This window comes from Excalfactoria chinensis, chromosome 2, assembly GCF_039878825.1.
Source record: "Excalfactoria chinensis isolate bCotChi1 chromosome 2, bCotChi1.hap2, whole genome shotgun sequence".
Lineage (NCBI taxonomy): Eukaryota > Metazoa > Chordata > Aves > Galliformes > Phasianidae > Excalfactoria > Excalfactoria chinensis.
This window is the reverse complement of record NC_092826.1, coordinates 38,101,311-38,128,972: the sequence shown is the minus strand read 5'-3', so window position 1 is coordinate 38,128,972 and position 27,662 is coordinate 38,101,311. Positions and strand designations below refer to the sequence as shown.

Sequence of the window (27,662 nt, the reverse complement as noted above, 5' to 3'; positions counted from 1 at the left end):
TGAGCATATACAAGAAACTTTCAGCTTCAACTCTGCTCTTATGAAGGTGTGTTTGCAGCATTCAACCAGGAGCCCTGAATTTCAAGAAAGACAAATAAATACCTCATTGGAAGATTAAGCTACTTTTCAATGCCAATAATTTTATTACAGGACTTCAGAAAGAAGTTTAACCCATAACAGTTATACCAGAAGTAGTACTAGGGTACGCGTAACTTACCATTGAAGTGGTTTCTTTTGCTCTTGAGAAGGTTTGGTGATTCTTTCACATCAGGGACTTCAGCTTACCCAGGTTTGGTTTTTGATAGGGTGCTAGAAGATGGGCAACCTAGCCTTGCCCTGTGGCTCTCTCTCCAAGCTGGATATTCTAGGTCTAGAAGTTGACTGGGAGCAGAAAAGACAACACATTCCCCTTCAATAAAAACAGGTGAAGTGGGGCCTGGTACTTGCACAATGTGTTTCAGATAGCCTTCTTAAGGAATGATTTTTTTTTTTTCTTTTCCCCCTTAAATGGCATGCATTCCCTCCTCAAGGTTAAGTACAAAAGAGAGCCTTACACATACTTTCAAGTCTGAGTACTTTGTTTAATCTACACCTAAAATCTTTCACACCTCAACCATAACAATACTTCCAGATGATGGCAAATCTCCTTTACTTCTACTAGAAAATATACACCAAATAAAACCAAGGCAGTATTTTACAACTCCATCTCAATTTAGACAAAAAAAAAAAAATACTTTAATAGATTGGTGGGATATGGATACAGACACAAGTGCTTACTGAAATTAATTGCCTTTCTGAAACAGCTGTATGAAAAGCTCTTCCTCTCATTAACAGCACAACAGACAACTGGTAGAAGGATAAACTGCCTCTTAAACAGAGAGTATCTCAAATCCTTTATTACTATGTGTTACTTCTACACTGCTACCAGACTTTAATCAAGTACCTACCCCAATCATTAAAAAGAAACCCACATGTAATTACATTTCAACAACATTTCTATCAGGAACCATAAAACAGAATTATTATATCACACAATGCTGTATCATTCCCCACTGGAAAGCGTCAACAAAACACCTTGTTTCATCAGGAAGAGAAAAAGTAAATCATAACACAGCTCCATGCTGCAAGTCAAATGCAAAGATAAACTACTGCTTCAAGTGAAAGAACACCACAAATAAAATTAAAACATTTATTTAGGGTCCAAGTTGAAGATTTTGAAGGATCTACATTTAAGGTTAAGTCCCTCTTTCACTTTTGTTTCAGACAGAGACTTCAGATCAGACTGCAAAATATTATCCACTTAAAAACACAGGAAAGAAAGAAGAGTTTCACAGAATTCCCATCCGCATAACTCAATTACATGTGCTCTCTGCAATCTCTGTGCCCCATCAGTCTCTTTAGATGCTGATGACAAGTGTAAGATATTTTTCCTCAAAACATGCATACATCCATTGAGACAATTAGCTTCATTCATACCAGTCTGTCAGTTAAAATCAGATTTCAAATAGCATGTATGTCTTCAAAGTATACACCAGTGTTCAACAGCAGATAAACACTGCACATTTTATGAGTTCTTTCTGATAGAAGATCTTACCTCCATGTACTAAGCAAAACAAATCAGAAGTTCAGAATCAAAAGTCCACACAACTTTCAGTAAGTATATTTCTTTTACAAGCCAAAATTCAGGAAAAAAATCCTGAAATAACAGTCAAAACTAGCTTTACTGGCCTAGAGCACATTACTTTAAGAAGCAAATTAAAAGTGAAGACATACTGTATATATTTGATATAAATATATACAGAAATTATATATAAACATAAATGACCCAGTCAATCACAGGAAAAAAAACATTCCCTCTTCAGTAACTGTATTAAAATACACAGGTAATCAAAACTAACTATGCAGACAAAGAGTTACAAGACCTTCCACTAAACCCAAAACCCAAACAGTCAATCAGTATTACATCAACAGCGGTTCAATTATTACCACATAGATTTATATAAGAAAAAATTCAGAAATTTTTTTGGGTTGGTGAGGAGGATGCTTACGTAGCCAGTGCTTTGTATTTTTTCTGTTGTATATTATTAAAGAGTATATGGCAAGTGATGTACATGTAAATTAGTGAAAGCATTAATTATATTCACTCTTTTTTTTTCTCCTCCTTCTCAGTGGAGTAACATTAAATAACTAAAGACCAATTTGGCTATCATTGTACATAACACATCATTTAGAACATCGTCTCCAGAGTCAACCTCTAGATTAGTAGAAAATAAATTTCCTCTGCTTTGAGAATACTTATATCTTGTATTAAATAAACTCACTTCCTTCAAACAGTACATGTGCACAAGTTCAGTTATGCTAAGTTTTGCAAATTTAGGATTAGTTTTTTCCCCCCTGGTTCTTGCCAATTTTTTTAAGTACAAACCACACTTTTATGGTATTTATTAGCATAACTTAATCAGATTGATTCTGTTCAACAAAGTACTTCTTTGCTTTCCCCTCCAATTTAATTTCTCCTCATCTACGTACATAAAGGTGTTAATTACCAAACTGTCAAGGCTTCTCAGTCCAACTTAACATGTTGTATGTCAGAATACATACACAGGAATACAGGTACACATAGGAATTCATTAGCTGGCAGTTGTATCTTACATAATACAGCAATTAACGTAGTATTAATGATGATTATGAGTGACCACAGTTCTCACTTCCATTTGTATTAACATCAGCTAACAGTAAAAGTCCATACTAAATTCAAGGCAATGGTAATATGTACATACTGAAACATGACACAGTTTTAGTTCTGTGTCCCTCCAACGTTCTGCCTATTGAATAACTAAAATCAGCTAGTTAAAGCTAAAAATACGGAATTGAATACAATTAATTACAGGCAGCACTAGGATGATTCTTTACACTCCAGGTAGAAGAGCCTTCCTTTATATGACAGCAGAAAAAGGATGGCCTGTTGTCTGATGAAAGCTCTAGAAGTTTGGTGTAAGGAAAAAACTGGACGAAGTTCCAACTAAGAAAATCAAAAGCACAGCAGTTCTTAAAAGCTATCACAAACACAAGAGGATAAAAAGAATATTCACTGCTCCCCTCTGAGCAAGAGAAGATGAGTAAGGACATGCAACTCTTATGCTATGCCTACAATTCAAAACATTTTTCTGAATTTCCAGCAGCTACCTTACAATTACTGCCAGAGAAATTACTGTCTATGAAGAGTTTTTTACTGAGAACAGACCTACCGAGCTAGAAGACTGTTTTCCATTTTGAAAGGGTGGATAGGCCCAAGTTCTATATTCTTATGGACAACTTATAAACTAGTGAAAAAAAACTGTTTACTTAAGTCAAACCAGTAAGATTCAAAGCACTTTATACCTGAAGTGAATCAGGAAGAATAGGTGGTGCCTGAGCACAGATGAAGACTCCCAAGCCCACCTCCTCAGATAATAAACAGAAATACAATCAGATATCAGCAGTAGTAAATTAGAAGTTAACTGCATCCAGTTATGTAAAAAGAACTGACTTAACAGATATAAATTGCCTTATAAAAGATAACTGTATAGTACGTCACATATATGCATATACATACAGTACATACACATGTGCACGTGAACACATTCCCAAAATGCAGTAAGAATACTGTCACATTTCAGTCTTCTTTCCTATACCTTAACTTACCTCATGAGCTTGATTGACAAACATGAAGTTTTATGTTGCAGTGACAAATACCGTTTACCATGTCTGATGCCACTCTTCTACTCCCCTCTCTAAACTTGTGAGCAATGATGTTGTCAGTTTAAAACAAAGTTGCTGCAAAGTGAACTAAGCAAATTAGATACTTACTTATCAAAGCTATCACTATATTTTATGAAGCTCTCCAATTTTTCCTTGGCATATTCTACCACATCTGAATGAAGCTCTATTCCGTGATTTATCCCAAAAGGTCCTGTAAATAAAAACAGCAGTTTCTTTAATCACAGCTCAATTACATAGAATACTGTATTTTTGCCTGTAAAAGTACTAACATCACATAAACACTGAAGTCTTCAAACACACTAGGCAAACTTTTTTTTGGTATCTGCATTATGGATGGTTAAGAAAAACATCATTTGCAGAAGTCTTGTTCCTGTTTTACTCAGATGCACTTCCACCTAGAACATGGCAACTGGCTACATTACGTTAATTCACCACAATACCACTACAACTGCAGCACTAATTGATCCTGAAATCAAATCCAAGTACATTTCCAAGTTAATTCGTGTGCTAGAAGTTAAAGCAATTTTTCAGGAGCAAAAAGAAATCATGAGACAGTACTATGACTTCTACATCAGGAAAGAGTCTGAATCAGTCACATTCACTGTGAGGTTTCTATATTGAATGTATAGCCAGTAGTTTAGATACTTTAGTCACTAGAACACAACTGGAAAAAGGAGAGAAAGAAAAAAAAAAAAAGCAAATATCAATAATATTAGACAAAATTTAGATTTATAAAATCTATAATTCAAAACTAAGTATTTAGCTCAAAGATGTTATTCCAAAGAAATAGTTTCCTTAAAACACCAATTACAAAAAACAGATGCTAAAAAAACTTTTGCTCCAATATAACAAAATCAACTATATGCCAGAGTGATTACTGATTACATTCCATCTGATGAAATAACACCAAGCTATATGTACTGCTCGTGAAACCTCTCTACCATCAGCCAAGAGGTAAATAGATCGTTAACAGGTATACTTCCAACTTGTAAAAACATGTACATCCTGTTGACAGTCAAATCTAATTAAATTTGTCAACCACCATGTTAAGAGAAACATTCCTTTTATTCTGTCCTACATGGTGTTTATTCAATGGTCCCTTGCACAATAATAGCCTACCACATTCCCAACCAGCATAGGTGCAGTTCTGTAACATGCAGCAGCATGCTTTCTTCTATTACAATTCCCATTCCTTTAGTCACATAACTTAAAGTAAAAAAAAAAAATGCATTGATGTATCCTGTCCCAAAATTACTCATACTCCTTACAGTTATCAATTTTGAAAAACAAAACAAAAAAAAACAAAACAAAACAAAACAAAAAACAACCAAAGAACTAAGGAACCGTCAACACTCCAATAGTTTCAAGTTAAATCTGTGAATACAACATACTGTCATGGTGCAGTATGCCATAATACCCATAGTTTGAACAGAAATAAGAGTAGATTCTATTCTTTCATCAGTAAATTTGCAGATGCCAAGGAGTCACTCATTTTGAAAAACAGAAACCAACTTTTCTGTTACTTTCCAGAGTGAACTGATCACTTTCAGTGGAATTCAAAACATAGTTTGAACTATGTATTTTAATATCATCAACAGTTAAACTAACCTCTTTAGAACTTTTTCCCCACACATCATTATACTTACCAGTATAGTGCATACCATTTTCAAATCACTTGCTAATTTAATCTCATTTTGATACTGACAGCGTGGCAAAAACATACCCACTACATTGTCAAATTGGAAGATACCCAGCTACTGTCAAAGAACACATGGTTCCCTGTTACTACTCACACTGCATATTGAATCCTGTTTAAAAACAGGTGGGCTTTTAAATACACAAGGTCTGCTCCAAAAGTAACACCTCCCATTTTATTATGTTGGCCCCCAATGCCAGCAGCAGTTATTAGTGGTATGTCAGAGATTGAACCTTCCCACCAACATTCTGTTTTGTTGCTGCGAGACAGATGGCAGAAAGAGGGGCAGTCTGACATGGAAGTGCATATGGAGCAAAGGTGCATCACTGAACTCCTTCATGTGGAAAAAATGGCACCCACTGACATTTACTGATGCTTGCTGAATGTTTATGAAGACCAAGCAGTGGATATGACCACAGCGAGGTGGTGGGTGGTGCATTTCAGCAGTGGTCACAGAAGGTCATCTGTTGGTGTAGATTTTGAGAGTACTGCATGCAAACTCCTCTTCATCACTGGCAAAAATGCATAGCTAATGGTGATGAACACACTGAAAAAAAACTGTTTTGCAGCTGAGAATTTGCTCTAACAGTCTGATTGTGCTCTTTGTATCTGTTGTAGTTTCCATGGAAATGAAAAGGATTTATTACTTTCAGAGCAACATATGTATTTATCAGAAGCATATTTCTGCTTCTACACTTTTACTCTATGGTTTAAAACAAACACTCATAAGAATTACTATACATAATTTGTGATCTTATCAGTGGGAACAGAAAATAAGAAAATGAAGCACAATGGAAACACAGGAAGCCTGCTTCTGAACACAGCTGAACAGCTACTGCTCCAGGCTTCTCAGCACTCCAAGGATGTATCAGCACCTAAGTTGGAAATGTGAAACAGCTGCAGCTTACGTGTGAACCTTAAGGGGGCTGAGAACCCATCTAATACTCAAATAGAAGTCTTTTATTTTTTTCTTTTCTTTTTTTTTTTTTTTAAAAAAAAACTCCACATGTAATATTCTGAAAGACAAGAATTCTGCTTGATAGGGTTTAGCAAAAGAGCATTCAACAGGTAACCATAAGCCATTCAAAACAGGTCAAGTACATAAATACACAAGTGTGTTATACACGATCCAATTTCTTAGACATCACAGCTCAGGAAGAATACTGAAAGAAAGCTTCACACAGAGCACTTCACACAGAGCAGGGAAATCAATGAACTATTACACAGTTACTCTTAGGAAGAGAGCTGAACTCAACAGTCCAACCTATTCTATTAAACAGAAACACCCTCCAAAAGTATAAAGGAACTACATTCAAGCAAATAGCTTCAGTTTAAATTTTTACTTCTTAATGAACATAATTTCTGTCTCCACAAGAGAACAGTATCTTCGCCACTGAGTTTATTAACTGCAGCAAAAGACACTGCCAGAGTCACCAACAGACGACTTAGGAACAATTTCTACTTTTCAAATCAGTGAGAATGGATGATAACAACTGAAAAATAAACCAGCTCCTCACATTTCAGATTCGTGTCTATCAACATATGCAACAAAACATATGACCTGCTAGGAGGTTTTCTGCAACAAAAAACATCCATTTAATAGTCATTAAGATTACACCTGTAAGAGCTATGCGCTAAAATAAAATAAATTCATAAGTAAAATAAAAGCACACTTTATAGCATAAATGTTTTGTATTTCAAGTATTGTATTGAGAGAAGAAAACTGAAGTCTTTTTTTCTTCTAAAGGTAGGTTTCAAAATTTTAAAAAAACAGAAATTTATCACCGCACCCTTTCTACATAACAGAAGTGAACTTGATGACAGAATAAAGAACATAATGGTAAGTAAAATAGCTTCAAAACCTGCAGAGCTTAAGCACTCTTAAGTCTACATCCCTGAACTTTCTTGCTAATTCAATAAATGTATCTTTAAAGAGTTGTTTGCATGCTGATGGAGACTTAGTTTTCAATTAAGTTTCTTCAAGAGTCACAAGCAAGTGACTCAAATACAAAGACATTTGTATTTCTTCCATAAATGGCATAAATATGATGCAAATGCAAACTAGAACTTTAGCCCTCAGATTGTTCCTCTGCTATTCCTTTTGAGCAACGAAAGGGTGTTTCCTCTCATATTAAAATTCTATGCTACAGAAAGACAAGCATGAACTTCCTCCAAAACACTGTGAAACGCCAGTGGACAGAAGCATCTGTAGATAACAGCTTATCTACAGCTTGTAGATAACACAATACTGTTAAAACATACCTCAAAAATCCAGTTTTACGTGTATCATTATTATTACTTTAAGGAAGTGCAAGTTCTACAAGGCTTGTATAATCTTCTAAATATATGCAGTAGCAATGTATTAAAATAAATATTTTCAAAGTTACCTAATATTAATCCCACCATTGTACTCAAATATCCGGTTCCACTACCCAGATTTAGAAAAGATAATCCAGGTTGAAGCTTCAGAGCTTCCATGACTTCAGAATAAATGCAAGGTGCTGACAAGTGTATATTTCCATGCTTCCAGGCCAAGTCTTTGTAAGCACTGTCCCTGTATCCTTCCAAATAATAATCGCCACGATCAATTGCTCTGAAGGCTTGCTCCACGCTCTCAGTACGGATATACTGAGCTTCTTTCAAGTTATCAATTAAGTCATCATTGTCTTCTCCAGCACTCACAGCTCCTCCCATGCTGAATTTCTATGGTGATTCAATTAGTTTGCGAAATACATCAGGAGGAGAGTTTTCCCAAAAGCATTTAGTATGTAACAGATCCTTCGTTGTTCTTTCAAAAGCACATCACACAAGTGAATCCTGAGGGAAAAAAAAAAAAAAAAAAAAAAAAGATAAATTTACATAACTTGAGTTTCTAGAGAAATAAATCGACAGTCATTAGAGGGTGATGAAACATTGTTAGCACTGGACCACTTCAAGAACTATTATAGTCTGGACACAGTACTTGATCAAAAAAACATCTGCCCATCAGATTCGTGTCAACATAATAGAGTATTTTCTCCAGCTTAACTTTAATATTTCAGTGTCTGTCTACATTAGCAAGCAGTACAGCAGGAGAGTTTATATGAACTGCAAAAACATAGTATTAAGAGACTCTCACCCATTATTACATTTGTGGGGTCAACCATCTTCAGACTAGGTCTGGACAAGTTTGGAGAGCTAAATACCAAACAGCAGATGAGGCATACACAAACTTAGTTGAACTTTAAAGGAACTGAGCTAACATGCTCAGAAACAAACCATGCACTGGAAGACAAAGCCAGGCGGCTGGTAACAACCATGAGATGCATTTCAGATATTCACCTGGGAGCTGAATCAGAATACAAACATAGAAAACTGCACTGTTCTGGATTTGGCAACTGTGATCCATCCTGAAAACCTCCCAGTGGATCTAAAGGAACTAAACAAGTGCTATTTCTTTAAGCACCTAAAACCTTTTATTAGCTTGCCTAATTTTAAGAGACTAGAAAGTTTTATGAATTCTGCATAGAACACTCACTTTAAAGTAATTCCTTCAGAACGGTATTTTATCTGCAGTTATGATACTAACCACTCAATTCTGAAATGCAAAATGTTAACATCTGGAATTGTTATGTAAATATCAGTGAAAAAGAACAGAATATTGCAAAGAAAAACACTGTTTTAATCCACCAGTTCTAGATAAATAGCTTATCCCAAATGCATTAGTTACTAGTACTACTTACAATGCCATCTTAACCAAAATAATAAGAAAAACACAAAGAATCTTAGTCCTTCTGTTAATTTACTTCCCTCCTTTCCTTCACCTAGTTTTATTTGTTGAACAATACATCAAACATAATATACACCTCAAGTCTGAACACACGTTGTTTCTTCCTGTATTTGGGAGACTCTTCTCAAGAAGAAAAATACTGTCTTTCAATATAAAAGGTAGACTTGTCTATTTCCAAAAGTATCATTCCAAAGGCATAATGACAAGTAGCATATTAAAGAAAACATGTGAAGAGGAACATAAGCATATCAAGCAAGTAGAGGTATAAAATTATCATCCAACCAGTTTAAGGAGGATTTGTGAAAGGTACTGGTCATAAATCTGTAATAAGGAAAGAACAGCCTACTCTGTCCCAAAGACAAGGACTCACTGAAAACTCCCAGAGGGAAACAATCTTCAGAGATGTTTCCTTCACAACTACCAGTACACAGATGAACCTGTGATCCCAGAGGTGGTCATCCCTCTTCACCAGGTGCTCAGCCACTAGTTCTGGCCATTACCTAGCAGTTCCCTTATTATAAGGGACCATCATACCTTCCTTGCTTCACTTTGGCATGCTACAAACAAAAATACTGGCTACAACTACTCTCTACAGAAAAGGGACATTCTATGAACAGTCTAGATTATTTCACCCCAGATGTCCTATTGTTGCTCACAAAAAGCAAACAGCCAAAAACACATTTACACACTGATTCTTTAATCACATTTAGTACCACTTTTTTTTTTAAGAAAAGTCCACCTGCTTCTTCAAACAAGTGTATTTGCTATTTCTGCAGTGAATGCAACCTTTTATCAGAAATTACTTTAACACAGTCCAGCAAATTCCTGTCTTGTAAAAGCCTTTCTGTACTGAACATGACATCATATAGTACAGGATATACACTTGTTTGACAAGTCTGGGTAAGCTGTCCTGGCTGAGTCTTCTCCCAGCTTCTCCCTAACAGGGCAGTGTGAGCAACAGATCTTGTCTCTTTATAAGCACTGCTCAGCAACACATAAAATAGTACCATCAACCCACAAAGCAGCACCAAATGAGCTACCATGAAGAAAATTAACTTTATCCCAGCCAAAACCAGTATAAATAGTTAAAATTAACAGTGACTAAAATAACAGCTCTTGCCATCCTTCCACTCTACGAGATTCTTGATTGCCTTGAGAGATGCAGTTAGAAAGATTTTTAACTAAAAAGCAAAACCTTGATCATTATGTTTAAAGATTAACACTGCTGCTAAAGTTAAAAAACACTTCCAGCCCTACCTGCTGAATGCATTCACTACCTCATGCCAGCAGATGGAGAACTTCAACTCTGTATTCCACTGGTGAGTAAGCAAAACAAAACCATGCTGAAGAAAAAAAAGCCTTTCCTCACAAACTAAAGCTTTATAGTTTCTATGAGATGACATCTTCTGTTTCACGTGAAATTAGCAAACATTTTCTGAGGTAATTTTAAGATAGTCACAATAGTAAAATAAAATTAATTTATTTAGGTATTGTCTAATTTTATGTTCGAGGAATTATCTGACAGTGAAAATTAGTTGCTACGGTGACACTTTCAAGTGATGGCTTGCATCAAAAACACAGCAAGTCTTCTCACAAAAAATGAATTATTCCGCAGTAGAGAAATACCTTGTCAAGGCATAAGTATTTCCTTCCAATACTTGTTCATATGCTTTTATAAGCTTTTGCCTTATGAAAGTAAAACTTCCTGCTACCAGAGACAAGAGACACACAAAGTCACATATTTTCTATTCTTTCTAATATAGAAAAGAAACCATCCCACACAAGTTATTTTGGTAGAGGCTAGAGGGGAAAAAAAAAGAAAAAAAGGCAAGTTTGTCCAAGTGCTGTCCTTTTGACAGCTGACCCAGGATCAAAACAAGCACAGTAGAACATGCCCTGGTAAAAACATTCTATGTAGCTGCACCCTGCAAAGCATATAGAAAGCATTCTATGGAGCTTACAGATACTTAAACTGCAACACCTGCCAAGGCAGAGCATAACTAGCATTCTAATTACTATTTTAAATAGAGATACAGAAATCACAAAAGAGAAAGCTGCCTAAAATTAATCAAATGTGCTTTTAGCCTTAGAAAACCCTGGAATACAATATCCAAAGGAAGCTGGAGTTCAAGAAATAGAATGTCAGTGAAGTTTTAAGAAATTTATTCACTAATTAAACCAACTAAAAATCTGTTTTTCATTCTACATTATTTACATTTATTTTATTTATTTACTTATATATTTTTCCAAGTTTACCTTAGCATTTCTCATATCCACAATAAAAATGAAAGGGCAACAGTTTTCAGCTTCTGTTAAAGGCCATGCAACTCATCACAATACCTCTGACTTGCATCTAACTTGCTTGTAATTTACTGGAATTCCTCATCTTAAGTATTTGCTAGTTTGGTTGGTTGGTTTGGGTTTTTTTTATTAATGTTTTCTGGGGGCAAGGGCAGGCACATTAAGTGAATAGATGATCTTGGGCTGTGTGAATGTAAGAAACATTGGCGAGTTTATTTTAACCATAACTTGAGTTATTTTAATTGTTATACATGCCACATACTCTTATCTGAGAAGTCAGTAACTGGATACAAGCTTTCCCTAGTTTCATGTGCCAACTCTTAATCAAATTTTGAACATTTCAGAAGTTTTACAAACATATTTAAAGTTAATTCCTCACGTCAGCAAGGTCCACACACTTGTCTTAGACTGAATTTCAAAGTTATTTAATTACTTTGATAGACAAAATCTTGCCTTTTCCAGATCCATACAATATCAAATGTATAGCATTCTGTAATACTGACATGTCCTTTAGCCCATGTTGATTGTTATCTGGTTTCAAAGGATGAAAACCAAAACAAAGTACAATAAATGTTGTTACCTGCTCCTCAGAACTAATGCATTCTGAGAAAATGCTACTGTCATTAACATATCATCTCCAAAATTCCCTCATCACGCTGAATTTGGACTGCAATGCATTCCTGGCAGTTCAAGGGGGACATACCAAGTTCCCTGGTGAGCATTCCCTCTTCTCAGGGGAGCAGCACACAGAAGAGGTGAAAACAAGCCACAAAGCTACTAATAAAATTAGATGCAGGAACCAGCTGTTAAGTTTCCTGAAAAGCGTTCCCCATGCAAGACAAGAAAACTGACCAGACATGACACAAGGGACTGAAAAAAATAAAGACTAGTCCATTTCACAGTTTGTTTCCTCATGGCAGAAGTTAGCAACCTTAATCTCATCAGCAGATGCTTAAAATTTTCTGGGCAACCAACCAAGTATTAAATCTGCTTCTACTAGAGTCAGTTATAGTAGTTAGAGAAACTGATAGTGAAATGTGATCATATTTTGCCTGCTCTTGTCCTCTCCAATGACTCTACAAGCAAAGGATTCCATTTTTCATTTACCTTCCTCTGTTCTACCAAGTGTTGTAAAAGTGCCATAAGCAAGGGCAATTCAACTCCATACCATAGAGGAATTACAACACTGCCTTCCTTTATCATGCAGAGACTAGGGAAAACCAAAATATGAACTGTGTGCTAGAAGCAGCTGTAATAGACAGCCTGATACAAAGACTGAAGTCTTCATATACAGTTTTAGAACTTCCGCACTCATGTCTTCTTGTTAAAGCTCAATTACAAGCAACAAAGTCTAGATGTTCTGGGAAGAATAACTGCTACTTGAAGTGCCCTCTTCCACAGCTATTGTCTCCTCACTTCAAATAGGTTAGAAAGGAAGAAAATGATTGTTTTTAGGGTATGGTAGCATACCGTTGGTGACTGAAGAGAAACTATTAGAAACAGCATTTTTTCATCTAGTAGACTCATCTCACTCAAGAGTATTCCCTCCTAATCTTTCCATGTAGGTAATTTCAAGAAGTTTTTCAATTTCAACAGAAACAAATACAAAAACAAGTATGGTCAGTCCTCCAATTTAATACACCACTCACAGCATACTTCAAGGTTCTTCACAATACAGCAATGGAAAAAGGAATAGACCACAGGATTAAAGCTAAGCCAAATGAATGTAAACAGCTATGACTACTGACTTAACCTGAATTGCATTGACCTACTTGGGCAGAAAACATTTGTCAAGTCTGATGTAAGCTTAAACTCTGATCCTCCTGATCAGGCCTTCAACAGATGTTTATACAAGATTCCAGGTGTGCCCTTACTTTCACTTTCTTCCTCCTTCTCTAGTAACCTGAAAAAAAGTGCAGTACTGTCTATGGTATTTGGTGCATTCAGAAGATGTATCGAGGCTCATGGCTCCATGAATGTATGAGCAGTGATAAACACATCAGTTCAGAGTTACACAAGGTGGTATAATTTTTGGACCATCTTTGCCATACATTCAGTGGATGTCTTTCCTTTTTTCTCCCCATCTTGACTTTCATAATTTCTTCTCAGCTCCTGCAAACTATTTTTTTTTTTTTAATTAAAAAAAACAAACTTGAATTCTGTTGATTTTCTATCTAGAAATTTCTCTCCTTTCTTTGGGCTAGGACATTTTTTCACTGTTTTCTTCTAAACTGGCTTCATACCTCACCTGAAGTTTGATCTACCCTCTTCAAACAATGACAAGATTAGATGTCAAAATGAGCATTTTCTACAGCACAAGTTCTATATGCCAGGTCTACTTTCAAATTTGCTGATTAAGACTCAAAAATTCATTCCTTCATATAACAAAGCAAAATTCAGATATTTCCTGAGTGGAACTTTGAATCTGCAGTTGACCACCATAATTCAACTCTGTCCTCTTTACTGCTCAAAATCTAGTTGACAAAAAAGAACCCTCCTCATGCTTCAGAATTGTCGTCTTAAAACAGTTTCCCAACTGTGACATCACAAACTTGCTCAGAATGCCTACTTTGAAAGAAACGAATTCAGCATTTCCACCTGAGAAATTCAACTTGCCCCTAGATGACCTTTCTTAACTATATCCCACAGAAAGACAGGAAAGCTATCTCACTTCCCTAGTAATGGACCAGAACAGCACAACAGGCTTTTCCCACAATATATGGATAAGTAGCACATCATCACACCAAGTTTGCCACCTTGAGACTTATTAGCAGCCAGCCATACATCAGTTGTTATAGGCATACAATAATCTAACAAAACATGGAGATGTTATGTGCATACCTTAATGAAGGAATGTTAGCTATGGCTTGATCCTGCTGTTTGCATGATGCTGCATAAAGTGATCTCATCTCTGTGGAGCATAGATGTCCCAGTGACCTGTCAAAGTACCACTGGAATATCTCAAGCAAAATGATATCAGCTTAACTCAGTGCCCCAGTGTGATACAGAAAAGCCCTGATCCTTCCATCCAGCAACCCAGTGACAACCCACTCACAGTGCAAACTCTATGAAGGAGCTCCTGAGAAGGATGCCTACAGCTCTGCCTTCTCCCAGGTTACAACTGTTTTAAGTCTGTCAAGTAAAAACTGGAAGACTGCTGCTTTGTCATACAAACATACTCCAGAAGATCTGATGGACTCACAGAAACAGCAGGTACCAGATAATGTTGGGCTTCTTCACCAGCAAGACTAAATCATCAGGGGACTTCAGACGACAGATATGCATTCTCAGTGTATACAGATGTCTGACAATGTCCTTGAGTTTGTATTCATGTACCTGGGTTTTCTGTTGTTGTTGTTTTGTTGTGTTGTTGTTTGTTTCTTTTTTCCCCAGAAGAGAAACTGCCATATTTACAGAAATTAGCAAGTTACAAAAAGGCCAGGCTGCAAAACTCATCACAATAAACAGCTCTGCTCAACAACATTTAACAGAGAATACTCCTTGCTAACAGGTTTATAAATGCTGAAACAGGCAAACATTAAATGTTTTCAAAACAAGTGTTTCTCTTCATGAAAGGAAACTCCTCATTTAGTTTGTGGTGATGACCAGAAGGTAGCAAACTAGACACCACAAAGTAAAATGATACTCCTCCTCTGTAAAGCAGTCAACTGGAAAGAGAGAGATAGAGGCGTGTACATCCTTTAAAATAAATTACAAAGCAGGTTTAGTACACAAACTGAAACAATCTCCTGAACTAACACAAATGCAGTTGCTGCAGCTACAGTCTTAAGTGGATCAAGTCACAGTTCACATAATTTTCAGTAGGATAAATGGAGCTTATGACAGAAAATTCACTACTTCAGCTAGTGCTAAAGTTCAAAAGCTTATTGTGCATAAACATTTCCAGTTGTTTAAATAACTCACTTCCAGCAGCAACAGAACAACACAGGCCTGTTGCCTTTAGCAAAAGAAAATAGAAATGAGGTCAAGAGTAAAAATAGAAGATGGTTACATTCCTGACACTTGAAACCTCATCTCAAAGCTACGTATTTACAGCACTCTCAAAAAAATAAAATAAAAATCAGCAACTGAACTTGAAGCATACTCCAAAACATTTGTATTTGGTCTTTAGACATAATTCCAAATGCATCACAATAGCACGCAATAACAACACCATAAACAATTCAGTACTATACTATCAAAATGTCTACTTCCACAGCTTAAGAACATCAAGTTTTATTTATTATGTACTCCTCCATAAGACTTTGGATAAAGAATTTCAAGCCTTGATCCTGTTTATTCTAAAAATGGTCCAGTACAACACAACAATATATTTTAAGAAGCTACTTTACTGCTTGGGCCTGTAATCTTGGCCTACTCTTGTATCCCGACTTTCATCATCAGTATTTCATTGCTGCCAGCTTCCAGAAGCACCACATTGGATCCACCCATTTTTTGAAATAGAACTAGTTTGCATGCATGCTGATTCACATGCCAATAGCAATTACATAAAGGCTCGATCTTGTCCATTGCAAATCCATGTTTTTTTTTAAGATGCCTAATGCCTACTTAATATAGAGATCAACTACCCCCATGTGGTTCTTATTAAATCACTGATTTACTGCAATGTTCAAGATCTACAAATAAAGTATGAACTAAATGTATATTAAAAACCTACCCAAAAAAGTCCCAATGCAAATGCAAGAGCTATCCAGGAAGACAAAACTCAGCTCCTTATTTTACACACTGAAATTAGAGCACTGGTACAGTCAACGAAGTCCATTAGAAAAACCTCTCCACAAAGTTTAATAAAATTGTTCTAGTATTCTCCCTGTTCCCATTTAAAGCACAAAGCCACAAACAAGTACAAAAAACACACTGGGAACTGGAGTATAGTTTCTGTAACAATGTAACTTCAATTCACCCCTATATGGCAGGGTTGCCACTTCTACCCAGCCATTGCTGGGCCTCTCCAGAGCACCTTAAAGATAGAGAGGTGGTACTGCTTACAGGGCCTCACATTTATTGAGGAAGACAGGGGAACAGTATGTGCAAAAATTGCACCACACCTGTTATGGAATGGTTAGGGTAGGAACAAGAAGGATTAAGGGGCTTGGGGAGGGAACCAGCATGGGAATACAGAGAGCTAAGGTGATAGAAGAGACAAACCATGTGCAAACAGGTTGCTGGCCATTGCACCTACCTTTACTCCCCCAGTCACCAATGTCTGTCCTGTCTTTTTTTTCCTCTTCTGTGTACATGGCTCTATTCTGCACATACAGAAGTCTCAACAGCAGCGACTGGGGCCCATGTGGTAGCAGGTCATAGAAAGCTGTGTCCCTGATGCCAGCAAAGAAGGCGGTGAGCATATGCAGATTAGGTCACGAGTACCAAAATGGACTGGCCCTCAGGCACGTTAGGACCATGGGTAGGGGTCAGTGTCTAAGCAATGTAACTGGAGGAGTCAGTTGCTGGAGGGAATGATCTGAGCCCTGTGCTGGAAAACCTGGGGTGTCATGGGTAGGCAACTGCTGATAGGTATGTGCATACAAAGAGACAACTTGAGAATAAGCAGACCCAATGGCCCATTAAAGACAGAATAGGTGTCTGACCCCAGTAACTGAGAGATCCACACTGTACATACGCATGCACTTCCCACTAGCATTCAGCTTAACCATCCAGAAACAGCAACAGGGTAGAGAAGTTGGTGCTGCCTGTACTTGCACTAGAGCTCTGTTTTCCGTCAGTGTTAACATGTATGTGCTCATGAATGTATGAAGGAGCTGCCTTCTGAAAATACATGCTTAGTCTCACTACTGGCCATGGGTACCTAAATTAAAGCTGAAGTGACAGACATATCCAGTCCTTAACTTATCCAGGCTGGATTCTGAAACTTTAATTGCAAATAATGCCTGAAAGCTTCTTGTTTGAAGGTGGTAATTGAAATACAATTCTTACATTCACAAATGCAATCCACCCATGTCTACTCACTTGAATTTTCTCAAAATGACAGTGTCACTAGCAGACAAATCAAACCCTATACTGTTTTGATGATAACAAATGCTTTCCCCCTTTAACATCCCAAGTTGCCTAAGTTTAGAAGAAACTGATTTCTGTTTGCCTTCTAAATCATACCCAAAACAGAATCTCTAACTAGCTACATTCCATGTTTGTTTGTTTGATTTTGTTTGTTTTATTTAAGATAGCTACAAGATTGTTTCTTCTTCACTCACTCAAGTGTACTTACCAATTCCTTGTAAGAGCACAAATGCTTTTACAAGGGTGCTGACATTCATTTACAGTAGACAAGGCTTACAGTGTTCTTCCAAAGGCAAGGGAGAATCAGACAATGGGAATCATTTCGCAACTTATTTGTTGTACTGTTGTTTTTCATACCCTCTTATACTACTGTTTTAATTCACATAGCCTAAGATACTGACAAGCTTCCACAGCAAGGATCACAAAAATCAAAACAAAAGTTCACAAAAATGTGAACTACTAAGAATTCTAACTTGACCGAGTTGACAGTGACCCAAACTGCAAATAAAGCTCATTGAGTAGTCAGTACATTTGAAGCATTCTACAAATAATCACCTGTCCTTCACAAATATTCTGACCTACTTGTGATCTCTCAACGATTTCAGGCACACCTGATTTTCATAGCTTTTAAACATTATAAACATTGAACAAAATCCCCCACAGGACTTCCTTGAGAACCAACACACGTAAGCACATTTTTAACTTGAAAATGTTTATGCATTATAGTTTTATTTTGTCTCCAGGTAAGAATGAAGTACTACTGAAAACATGGCTGCAAAGTTAGAATGTAACTACAGAACTAACAGCAGGTGCAGTCTGAAGGGCTTGGGACTTTTTTGACTCAGTGACCATTAAAAGGTACTTATTCAGATATTCCACAAGATAAGAAACTTCAGAACCTTCTATCATTGTTTGATGTAGCAGCTATACACTGTACAGCACCTGGAACATATTCACTCCCATAGTCCTACCCTAATTGTTACAGACATGAGTACCTGACAGAGGTGTAGTTTACAGATATAACACAAGAGGTTGCTACAGTCACATAAACTGCCTTAGTTACACCATGAACAAGCCCAGTTTATCAAAGCCGAATCCTACACTGACTTTCCTGAGAACTCAGCTATTCCAGTACACATCTTAGAATCTCAGAAAACTAGGCAGTAATGAGTCTTAGTTACAATTAACAGTGGTAAATAAGAAGAGATTTAAAGCCTATGGGATTTGTAATGCTGCAAACCATCAGCTCTACAGATGTTATTAAAAAAAAGACTAGGCAAATGGCTGGCCTCCACCTTCCAGTTTCACTGATCTGACTGCAATAACACCAAATTTAGAGTCTGTAGAAGAACACAGCAGTGCTTAAGAAAACAGACAGTAAGTGACTACACTGAATGAAAACAGAACCACATTTCATTCTCAAAAGGGTAAAGAGGACGACAGTTTTGAAAATAAACAGCAGGGTCACATGCTGCAGCAGAAGAGCCAGCAAATCCCACCTGCCAGAATCCAATATCAACAACAAGAGCAAACAAGAAAACTATGGGCCCCAAGATTTTCCAAAATAAATCAATTCCTTCTGATACTGATAGCCTGATAGAAGTAACCATAACATTCCTGACTAATCAACGGTATTAGCACTGCAAGAATATTAACCTTTTGCTTTGCTGCTCTCATTGGTGGATTAAGGAGTTCATTCTTTCAGCAATTTACATTTCCATACATTTTAGCCATACCTACAATTAAAAAGTTGTGTTGAAAATATCATTACTGAGACAGTGGCTCCAACATCCTGCATTCAAACATTTGTCAAGAAAACCACATGGTGATTCCTGAATATCTGCTGAAAATATTAGTACAGAAATAACACAAACTCCCAGAGTAGTAACCACTTCTCATTTTCTCCTAACCACAATCCTAATTCTTCTTTCAATGTTAAAATAACTGTTTATAGGAACCAAACTGTACGTTTGAAACAGGGACACCACAGACATGTCAGTCTCTGTATATAACTTACCAGCTGACTATTCCCACTATTTCCAATGATTTCAGCATTTCACATATAGAAAAGATAAACTGATGCATTTAACTCATCTTGGAGAAGCAGCTTTTGTGTTATTTTCAAAATTAAAAAGTATGAATAAATAATAAAGAGGTCATCTGTGAGACGTTCTCTTTGAAATTTAGATCCCTTTCACTTCTAAAGACAGAAGTTGATGTTAAGTGCTGTTTGTTCTGCTTTAAGATTTGTACTAATACACATATTTGCAATAGTAAGAGTCATTCAAATGCATGAATTCTGTACCTACTGTACTACCGCATACCACCTCTCATTACATCTTAAGCTGCTATTATACATATAAAAACCCTGATTCAACTGTTCCTCTCACCTCTAAATCTATTAATAGTTGTAGACAATAGCTAAAAAAGCTTCCCAATGACAGTCAGATGGCACCTGCTGGAACATTACCTGCTATCAGTAAGTTGTTGTTGCTCATCCTGAACACAGTTTTTGCAATTGCTTAATTCACTGTTAGAAATATGCACCTATTACTAAAGACAATAATAAGCCAGTTGCTCAAAAAAATAAGAGGAATAAAAAAAAAAATCCTTGATCACATGATTAAAAAGCAATTCTATTTAGAAATTACACAAATAAAAGTTTTTGCAATGCCAACAAACTGTTGATAACTGAGATGTGATTTAGGCGCTTAAACACAGACCTCTAGAATAATTCCAGATGCTCCTCCTAACTATGGGCTACTTGGTCTATGATACTGCCAACTGTCAATGTTAAGTAATAACGGACACTTCTCCCATATGATTCCTGTCCTTGCTGTGTGATTTAAGACCCCTAAGAAGAACTCCAACTGCATATGTACACAACACGCACCCTTCAAAAGGAACACAGCAGTTGGGTCTGGAAAAAGAATCAGGTATGTACTCTAAAGTGTCATAGGCCAAAGGCTTGGCAAGAAAAGAGACCTAAATAAAGAACCCAGAGGAACTCCAGATTCTATGAACAGGACTAAATACAGTCATTACACTGCCCTACAACTGCTTGGTTGTTTGTGTGTATTCATTAAAATAAAAATATGTAAAAAACAATCTTCAGTAAAGCATTAAGTAAAGTAAAACATTAAGGCCACTGCCATACCTAAAAGCTCCATGCTGACTACTCAAGTAATGATACTGAACATCTATTTAAAGCTGCTAAAGGGTAAGCATCTTTCCATATCTGCAACATGAAACTATTTTCATGACAAGCTTTCAGGCATTCCATTTTGCTAACAAACCACTTGCTCTCTAAAACCAAGTTCAGCTCTAAAACAATAATTCCATTTGTCATCCAGAAACACTGCAAATGCTGCAATTAAGCATTTGGTTTGCAGCATTACTCTAAGCAAATGCTACCTTTAGAAAACTTAAAGCACAGTGCAATAAACTATAACCTTCAATATTTTAAAGTCAATTAACACTCCAAATACCTCAAACTTCCTGCAACTCATACAACACAATGTTCTCCATTTTGAACTAGACTTTAACTTCCTCTCTTCACTAAATACCACACAAAACAAAGATGAACTCCAAGATTAGCTTTCATTATATGTATTTCTAAATAGTGGGCTCCAAGCTCTTTCTCTGCCCCAGGGCAGCCGTCTAACTGGAGCAGCTTATTCCTGTTCATGGCCACCTCCCCTACCCAGAACTCCCCCATCGGAGAACACACCAGAACGTACAGAGTTACCATGGTGACTTCCTGATGTCACCTCTGAACTATTCTAGGGCTGCAGAGTGTTGGTGTTTTGCTTTTTTTTTTTTTTAAACTGCCTTATGATTACTTCTAAAATACTGCCTCCCTCCACACAGTGATGAGTGATTTATATTTCCGTGTATCAATTTAAAGAACTGATAAAAATCCTTTATAAATCACTCATCTATTGCAGCTGGATTATGGTGGTTAATCCAGACAAAGGTACCTTCACTTTCAGACTACTTTTTCTTGTTACTTTCAACACTTCCAACAAGCTTCTCACCAGAAGTGGTATACATCTTGCTGTTCAGATTATTAAGAATCCAAAACACAGTTGTTGAGATTTCAGACTTCTTGTGACAACATCACATCACTGCCAACTTTGCAGTAGCATGCTTAACTCTGAAACGAATTGGCATGATGTACCAGGAGGACAAAAGGGAAAGAAAACTAACACTACTGTTCTGAACAGATGCCAGCTAATTGTTCAATCCCTGGCAGGGGGTAAGATGTTTAACATCCTGAACAGCTAGAAATCGTCCTTTCTTCAAGACTCAGGAAGTCCAGCCCAATTTTCTTAATTACAGTAACAGCAACTGCTTTAACATCTCACATTCAGCAGGCCTGAAGCCTCTAAAATAACATACTGAACACACACAAATAAGCCCAAAAAGAACTGGAGCACAGTAGGTATTTCCAGATGATTTAATGTAACTATATCCATATTATTTTGCATGAACTACTTCACTGCCTTGAACTCCACAGAAGAGAGGGGAAGAAATGATATCACACTTCTACAAAGCAGACACATTAGAAGAGTTTTCCTTCAGAGAAACCCATAACCTTGCTTAGAAAAGATGAGGTACACTGATCTACTTAGGAGGCTCCTGACTCTACTGGAAGACTTCTAGAGTGCCTTTAAGCAGGACACACATCTAACTGTTCATCTGCAAAACACGATAGCAAGCATTCTTCCCACCTCTGAATTTACATTTTAAGTAGGTAATAATCAATTATGCTTGTATCTAAAACTACCAAGTGCAGTAGATTTCAAGCCACTTTTCTTACATAGAGATAATTAATGATTAACTAGAGAATTATTTGCAAGTCCTGTTCTTCTGTTCTACAGGGCAAAACAGTAGCCCCTACTGACAATGAGAGCAACACGGAAAATGAACAGTTACACATAAGGATGTTTCTCTTCCAAAAACAACTGTATTCTAAGTTGTCCCTCAGCATGCACCAAACATTCCCATCAATTTCAGAATTACTTTCTACGTGCTTGTTTTTGGGGAGTCTTAAAACCACCAGCATAAATGTGTTCCTATGCAGCCTTCCAGAAAGTTGTCCATGTTGAATATTGAGAGTGCCACTGGAAGGAAAAAAAAATGCATTACTAACCATGTTTTGCAATAGGAACTTGAAATTTGGTCCTTTTATTGTTGTTCTTTGAAGTTTATCTAGAAGAATTACTACAAGCAACATGCCCTTTAGAGACTTTCACCTCCACCAAAACCTGTGCTAAGCTTACCTTCAGGCTTCAGAATTCACAATAATTCAATGCAATAGCTGCCCAAATTTATAAGAACACAGCCAGATGGCTGCTCTGGTGCAGTCCAGCACAAGCATGGAGAACTACAATGCATGTTTGGTTGTGAGGTTCTATTATTGGACTCTTTGGAGGCAGAAGCCTCTACAAAAAGAGCAGCTGCAGCTTGGGGTAGTCATCAACAAGGAAACATTAGACTAAGGAGTAAGAATGACCAATTTGGCAAGATGAGGGCTATAAAAATCCTAAGACAACTAATAAATCTAGTATTTCAAAATCATAATGGACTGTTCAAATATCTAGAGCAAGTCACAATAACAACAGAAGTTTGAGGATGGATGAAAAAATCCAGAGATAAAGGCAATTAAGAGAACGAAAGATTGTGAAGACTTGATGTGATACAGGGAAGAAGAGCCACAACCAGCACAAATCCAGAGATAACATTTGGCTGTCCTGAGTGCAAGTTCAGTATTATCCACTTCTGCAATTTCATTACATTCTCTTCACTGCAGAGCTCCCAACAACATCTAATTGTTTCTCCTTGCATTTCTGAGGCAAACCCACTGTTGTCAAACACATCTGGCTATATGCCCATCTGAAGCTCTCATAGCTTTCTGAATGCGGTCAAGTAACTTATGTTCCTACCATATTATAAGATTGTTACATGATCTTTATTCACCCAACGTCAGTTAAGACACTGATAGATCTTTGACTCATTTGTCCACCTACACACCCAAAACACTTCTCAAACTTCTCCAACGAATGAGACAGGAGTTCTGCTGAAAACAGCTCAATTTATACAAGCTTGACTCATTCCAGAGATGGTCTGCTTAGTACCCAGAATAAAGCATGGGCAGGGGAAGGGCAAGCACCATTTATTGTCATTCCTTTGCAAGAATAATGAATTACAGTTACAAAGGTACTCTCCCAACACACTCTTGTTATCTACTAACTTTAAACATAGATTTTTACATCTTGGAAAGCACTTCATTACATAAAGCACAAGAACTGGTATCTGTTTGAGTGCTCACTGCCCTCATCTGAGCATCTTCTCTGCACGCCTGAAAAGTTCACTGCTCATTACCAGAAGCAGCCTTACTTCCTTGCTTAAGTGTGCAGCTTAGTTGTGCTTAACTTTGACCTGTCAGATGGAAAGAACACCCACTAAGGACAGCAGCTGTGCAGGTACTGCTGGGACACAAGCATCCTCAACACAGTGCAGCAGATCCACCTCTTCTCTCACGCAGACCCCCCCCAAAACTGTTTTCCTCCCTCAGGATGAATCCCGTTCACCACCCGAGGCGCTTGTTCTCACCACAGGAAGCATTTCGTTTCGTTTTCCCCCCACTCCTTCTAAAGTCTGGGCTGCACAAAGCAGGCCTCTGCTACTAACTGCGTATCAGATAGACGTCAAGATCCCTTCCTCCACTTTCCCTGGACGGCCCCGCCGTGGCAGAGGACGGTGGGACGGGGGGAGGAGGTAAACCCGGCAGCAGGAGGACGCGCCCCGAGCCGCCTGCCCCGCGCAAACAGCAGCGAAAGGGGGCGGCCGCCCGGCGCCAAGTCCCGCTCCTCCCCCCGCCCGACAGGAGCGCGATGTAAACAGAGCCGGGAGCTGCGCCGGCGGGGAGCGGCCCCATTACCTTTGCTCTCGGCCGCAGCACCGAGCACCGCCCGCCGGAGCTCACGGGACGAAAGGCGGCGTTGCTGCGCGTGACACGCTTTATTTATGTAAACAACGCGTTTCTCCCCTCCACCGCCACAGCACCGCCCCTTCTGAGACAGGGAGCGACCTCCCCTCGCCCGTGCGGCCGCGCTCGAAAGAACTCACGGCACCGGGCCGTGTTTTCCTCTCTCTGAAACGCCTCTGCTCCAGGCACAACGCCCACAGCTCGCCGAGTGAGGGCTCCAAGGCTCGGGAGGAAAACAAAAAGTCACCTCCCGTCCTCGCCGCGTTTCCCTCGAGTCACAAAAGAGGAAAAGCAAAAGGAAAACACAGCGGGGAGGAGCCAGAACGTGGTGACAGCGCTCCTCTCAAGCTGGGCCTTCACCCCGTCCCGCTCAGCCCCGCACACCTGCGTCGCCCCCCCGCCCCGTCTCGGGCCGCAGATCACGCACCGCACGAGCAAGGGGAGGCCGCGGGGCGGGGAGAGGGGACAGTGTTCTCCCAACCGTTACAGGCGGCAGCGAACCCTGGGCCCGTCCCGGCCGCACGAAAACAACCTCTCCCCCTCCTCCCCCCCCCGCCCCAACCCCCACGCGCCTGCGTGCCAACGGACAATGGGAGCCGCAGTCGCGGACGGGGGGGCTGCGTTGCTCCCCCACCCCAAACCGTCCCGGCTCCGCCATAGCGACCCCGCGCCCCGCAGCTCGGCCACCAGGAGCCCCCCTGCCGCTGCCGTTGCCGCCGCCTCCTCCTTCTCCTCTTGTGCGCGGGGCACTCACCCGGTGTGCAGCAGACACAACACTCGGAACAGAAGGGAGGCGGAGAAGCACTCCAGTCGCCCGCGCACGGAAAGCAGTGAGGCCGGCAGGCCACGCAGCGGAGGGCTCGGCCGGCTGCGGCCGCTGTTTGTGTTGGTGTAAGGCGCCGCAAGGGGAGGAGGGGCCCCAACAGCTGAGAGGATGTAAACAGAAGGTCACGTGACGCCGCCGTCGCAGGCAGCCGAGCCCTCTCCGCACCGCCGCGCCGGCTTTAAAGGGGGAAGGGGGGGGTGAGGGGGGAGCAGCAGCGCTTCGCTCTCTGATTGGTCGCATCTGCGCGTCCGAAAGCCAATGGGAGAAGGGTGTTTAACGGCGGTCGTCATCAGTCGCTAGGGGATGTGGAGATACTCACCGTAGCGCCCGACGGCCTTTTCCAGGCCGGCCGGTGTCGTGGAGCTGCTGTCATCGCTGTCCACGCTGCGGCCGAGGGCCGGAAGCAGCCCCGCTTCTCAATGCGGAGGGACAGCGCTGAGGGCGGGGGGGGAGGGGGGTCCTACAGCGGCCGGCCCCGCAGGAAAGGCAAGGGATGCGCAGTTTCTGAGGCCTGATGTTTGTAAAAGTACGCAAAACGAACGATGCCTGCCTGACATCGTTCCCCTTTCTCCAGGCTGCAAATTTGAGGGGATTTTGACCTTGCTGTGAGGAGATAAGCCCAGAGAGAGAGTGTCACCTCCTCAGGTCCTGCTTGGGAAGGGCTTCCTCAATGCCAAAGTGGCACTGCTCTCCTCAGAGAGAAGGACATACAGCTCTGATGTGCCAGTGCTCTAATGACTTTGTAGGAATTTAAGGCTACTAGATATAAAAACCTGAACAGACATTACAATTAAAGTAGCAACTTTGGTAACTTGGTGACATTTAAAAACACTTTAATCTGGAGTGGTTTAAGCATTGCAGAATGCAGCCGGCAGGCAATAAGGGTTTGAGTTTTAGCCAAAGTTTGAATGCTGGTGGAACAGGATTTCTAAGTGAAAGCCCCAAGAAATGAATTACATAAAAACGTAGATGGTAAGCAGCCCGGAATGAATGTCACTTGGTGGGGGGCTGGGGGGGAGGGAGGCAGGAATGCTGATGCCTGCAGTGTACAGTTGCTGTAGATAGCAGCAGTTTAAGGTGGAGGTAATTGGACACATATACTGGGGAGAGTTTCTGCTAAGACTGAGAAATAATTGTGCCTTTTTTCAGTTGGGCTGAGGGGTTCGAATAGCCATGTTGTTACTGATGTAACTGATGGGCTCTTGCATGAGAGAGATGGGAGAAGAAAGAGACATATTACATTCTTGCATTGAAATATGACTTGCCTATTGTGCATGAAGATTTCCTGCTTTTCATTCCTCCTTCCATCATCTAGTATATAACCAATATCTCACTTGTCAGATTTTGTTCATTTGTTTTTTAATACATTTTCTAATAACCTATTTTCTTGTAAATTATCATGGCATGAACTGTTATTGTTTTTTTTCCATATACAGTGGGCATAAACATTGAATTAGGAAAGTCATTCTGCCCTCTCAGAGCTTAAAAAAAGATTCAGTATTTAAGCCTAGCGGAATATTCTACTCAAGCACGTATGATTCTACTAACACCTACCACCCATCTTCAAAACAGAAGTAAGGCACTTATTTTCTGTAGCAGTATATAACTTGAATCTGGATGCAAATTGTATTTAAATTTGGGATGTGCATAAACATCCTTTCTTTTCATTCGACTGTTAAGTTAATATTCCTAAAAATATATGTCAGCTTAAATATTATATGACAGGCCCCGTCAAAGTTCTGTCTAAATTAACTGAGTTCAAAACCCATCTAAAGCACTTCTTAGTTTAAGAACATCCATTCACCTTTATTAAAAAATGGGTTGTTTAAGCTAATGTGCCCCTCAAACTTCTATAATCATTGGAAGTGGATTTGGGCTGTTTGTTTGTTTGTTGTTTTTACTTTTCTGTGCAAATTCAAGCATTGCTTATTCTTTCAGGATTTCATATTCTGTTTGGGTTTTTTTGTGATGATACAACTAAAATATGAAGTAGGTGAACAACTCTAGTTTGTCTTTATTCAGTGCTGCTGGTAAAAGTTTAAGCATTTTCACGTCTAGTAGAAATATATGTACTTTAGATTTCCATTTTTATAGATAAATCTGAAATTTGCCACTAGTAATCATTAAGGTTGAATACAGAAGTGTAACTGATACTACACTGAAATGAAAATCAGATCTACATGGCAACTGATAGTGGAAACTATTCCAAGTAAAGATTGCCACATGTATTGAGTAATTAGGTATACTGAAATCTGCATTTCCACGGAAAAAAAAG

At 39.0% G+C, this 27,662-nt stretch overlaps 1 protein-coding gene across 4 annotated transcripts in view; it reads right to left on the bottom strand.

Annotated features, from left to right (window-relative positions):
• The window catches only part of PCMTD1 (protein-L-isoaspartate (D-aspartate) O-methyltransferase domain containing 1), a 43,064-nt gene extending 17,497 nt beyond the window's left edge, over window positions 1–25,567 (bottom strand). The window contains exons 1-3 of one of the 4 annotated variants that reach the window (XM_072329091.1): window positions 25,316–25,567; window positions 7,846–8,275; window positions 3,850–3,952 (exon numbers count right to left, since the gene is read on the bottom strand). In XM_072329091.1, coding sequence (XP_072185192.1) covers window positions 3,850–3,952; window positions 7,846–8,152 — 410 coding nt within the window. In that variant the 5' untranslated portion in view covers window positions 8,153–8,275; window positions 25,316–25,567. Of the gene's footprint in view, window positions 1–217; window positions 346–3,849; window positions 3,953–7,845; window positions 8,276–24,513; window positions 24,644–24,988; window positions 25,079–25,315 lie in introns of those variants that run through there. The other 3 variants (XM_072329093.1, XM_072329092.1, XM_072329094.1) reach the window with 3 other exon arrangements.
• Window positions 25,568–27,662: the final 2,095 nt, after the last annotated feature.